The 3,420-nt window shown below is 39.5% G+C and overlaps 1 protein-coding gene across 1 annotated transcript; it reads left to right on the top strand.

Annotated features, from left to right (window-relative positions):
• Positions 1 to 461: 461 nt before the first annotated feature.
• Positions 462 to 3,215, top strand: LOC104916562 (kinesin-like protein KIF20B; the record flags this gene model as incomplete). Its single annotated transcript, XM_010727594.3, has 4 exons — positions 462 to 637; positions 1,603 to 1,767; positions 1,944 to 2,063; positions 2,981 to 3,215. Coding segments are annotated over 4 exons (671 nt in total), but the record flags the coding sequence as incomplete, so codon positions are not given.
• Positions 3,216 to 3,420: the final 205 nt, after the last annotated feature.

The raw sequence follows: 3,420 nt of genomic DNA on the forward strand, positions 1-3,420 counted from the left end.
TTTTTTTGCTCCCTTATCACTTTCCAAGAAGTGACTGATAACAAAGTGGATGCTGGAGCTGTTCTCTGAGCTGTTGTCATGTAACTTCTCAACCACGTGAATCTGTACGGTGCACGAAAGTATTTTTGCATCTGGAAGTAGTTAGTCCCGACTTTCTGGACCTGCAAGCAGCACAGAAGGCTGTGTGGAGATTGGTACTATTAGTAATCACTAAATGAGCAAACCAAAGTGGAGGCTCTTAAGTAATGCCAATAATAATTTTTCACAAGGAGAGCGATAGAGATTGTCTAATAGAAGCATGGTTTTGCTTCTGCAGTTTGTAGTGCAATAGTTCTAGAGCTCCTACGGATCTTGGAGAGATCATACCTTTACTAAGACTGTAAAACAGTGCTACCTACCAAACTGTTAGAACAGTTGAGTGTGTGGTAGTGCTGCTCATCGTTAATCTTTTCTTTGCTTAGGAAAGACTTGTTGCCCAGCTGGAGGAAAAGGCCTCAATCTTCAAAAGTGGCGTGAAGAGAGAGATCAGTTAGTAGAAGCTTTGGAAGTACAGCTCAAAACTTTGGCTGCTAATGCCATACAAAGAGAGAGAGAAATAGCAGAACTGAAACAATTTGCCTTAAAGGATTCGAGCAAGGTCAGCTCTCTTTTCTTCCTGCCTGATTTGCTGCCCATAAATTCTGCAAAACGCTCTGCCTGCTCTTTGTATTTTGGGTGTAGTTCTGTTCTTAAACACTGTCGTATTGACACCGTGTGCAGCTAACCAAAAAAGCACTAGATTTTACTTTTGTTCTTCAGAAACAGAATTTCTGCTAGTGACTAGAGTTTCAAAATTTTTAGTAGTTCAAATAAACAGAAGTCATTCTGATGCTTTTGATCCAAAGGCTAGACTGGACGCCTGTAACTTTTTCCTCATAATTCACAGCATTTCTTGAGTCCAGAAAGCTGGACTCAATACTCGGTCGGATAGTAGTTCTGCCTCAGGTTTCTTACTTTCTTTGCTTTCTCTGAGCTAGTATCTACAGTGGCATGAAAAGACAGAAGGGGATGTGAAGAGAGATGCAGGGAAGCATCAAAGGCAGGAGGGGGGATGATCTCTGGAAGTTGTCTTTTTTATTTCACTGTCCAGCTTTAAATCGGGATAGCCAATCTAAGCAGTAGCGTGGAACTTCAGAAGCTAAACAGAAGACTAAATGAGTTGTGCTGTTTTGAGAATGTTTGGATTCTCCTTCTCTGGGAAGAAAGCTGTGCTCACAGCAAAACTTCCCCTACAACTGCTGACGTTCTCACAGTACGGAGGTCTTCGTGAACGAATAAAAGCTCAGGTTCCTGTGTCTTAAGAGGAAGGCTGAAGCACAAGAGTAGAATAAAAGAAAAGAATCAGTATATTATTGCATTACATCTTCCTAGGCAATTATGTGACTACTGCACTTGTAACAGTGACCATACAGAAGCATGAAATGTTATTGTTCTTGATTAGTTTATTTACAGTCTTAGCCTGCAATTCTGAAACGGTTGCTACTAAGTAATTGCAATGCTGCTTGTTTATGTTAATTCCTTTTGCCAATCCTGCAACTCCGCAATTTTTACTGTGTTTATTAGGATAATGAAACTGTGATAGAAGAGTTAAGAAAAGAACTGGCTGACAAAGATGACCTTATAAAGGAATTAAAACAACGCATTAACCACAATAGCCCCCAGTCTTTGCCAGAAGTACCTTTACTTGAAGAAAGACAAGGTAGAATGGATCATTCTGTAAATGAAAAGGTATGATTATATTTATAGAAAATAGCACTTAAAGTCTTGTTAACCCCTTTGTGTTCTGCTGTTTTCCTAGGAGGTACTGGAAATCTCCCGAGAGTTAGAATCTGTTTTTTCTTAACACAGAGTCCTTTAAGTACATATTCAGTGACAAGTATTTGTCGGTTCTTTCTGTCTTACAGTCTATGAAAAAAGAAAGCAAAACTAAAAATGGAGATGAAGAAAGTATTCCAGTAAGATGTGAAGCTAAAGATTCATCACCTCGACATCCTAGCAGTGTCACTTCATTAAGTGAATCTGAGGTTAGTATACAACTTCAAATCTGAAAATGTTTTAGTTGTAATGATTTTGATAAAGAATGAGTAGGAAAAGGTCTCGAGTTCTCTAAACAGTTCTCAAGCTTTGTTTATCCCTTTCAAGGTGATCAGATCATCCGTTTCTGTAGGATATTTGGTAGGAATAAATGCAGTTGAAACAATTGTGTGATGAACTCCTTTTGTTTGCTGTTGAAATCTTTCCTCTTGTTGATGCTTACGACATGGATCATGATTAAATGAATCACCTGGAAAACAATTTAGTGAGCTGCTGAAATGGGCACAGCAAGTTGAACTTGTTTTCATCCCCTGCAGGATTTCTAACTTTGCTAACTTTCGTAAAGTAGCAGTTATATATATTTATGGCAGTAGTAGCAGCCATCTGCCATTTTCTGATGTCCCCAGCAGCCTGCCTTCCACGTTCTGTTCAACGTCTGAACTCACTTTCGATATGCTAGCTACTAGCTGAATTCGGGTGATCACAGCTCTGACTTTGTTGTTCCTGCCGAGAAAAACAAGGTTGGGTGGATCTCCGCAACTCTAGCGTAGAAGAGGAAGGGCAAACTGCCTAAAATTAAACTGGACGATAATAAAACACTGGAATCAAAAGCTCCTGTTCCTGCCCGGTTCTGAAGCAGCAGAGTTGAGATGAAGAAAATCATGTCAGTTAATTGTAAAAAGAGAATGGTGGTCTGTGCCCTTGAGAAAAATGACCTGTAAAGCTTCAGACTCAATTGAACATGGAAAACTTTTTCCGTGACCGTAGATCGGAAAAAATTTTAAATGTAACAGGCTCTAGGAAAGAAGGGCTAAACTCTGCTGTAAGTGAAATAGACTTCTTCTTCTTCTTTTTAATCTTGTGGCTACCCTAACGCTTGCACTCTAAAATTTCTCTGTGCTATCAGGAGCATTTGGAAACTGACCTCGACTCTTCTGAAGCGTCCACAGAAAATGGAAAAACTAGTCGGTTCCCAAAACCAGAGGTGGAAATCCAACTGACACCTCTGCGACCTGATAAGATAGAGATAAAGCAGCACGGCAGCATGTTACCTGCAAGGGTGAAAATGCCTAAGACAAGAAAGAAGAGAAAAAGTGGTGACATGGATGAGGTATGACCTACAGCAAACAGAAAACAAAATATCTGATGCCTTTCTACCGTTTCTCATTTAAGCTTTGAAAAATGCTATTTCTATCTCAGGAAAGTAGTTGAAGCATTTAATCGATGAACCTTGGTGTGAGGAGTCCAAGCTTTAATGAAACAAACTAAAAGCCAAGCTGGCTGATAATGATTTAAGAGAAGGGAAAGACTTTATCTTAACTCCAATGGTGTATTTTCATTGTAAAT

The sequence above is a fragment of the Meleagris gallopavo genome, unplaced genomic scaffold (genome assembly GCF_000146605.3).
Source record: "Meleagris gallopavo isolate NT-WF06-2002-E0010 breed Aviagen turkey brand Nicholas breeding stock unplaced genomic scaffold, Turkey_5.1 ChrUn_random_7180001922023, whole genome shotgun sequence".
Lineage (NCBI taxonomy): Eukaryota > Metazoa > Chordata > Aves > Galliformes > Phasianidae > Meleagris > Meleagris gallopavo.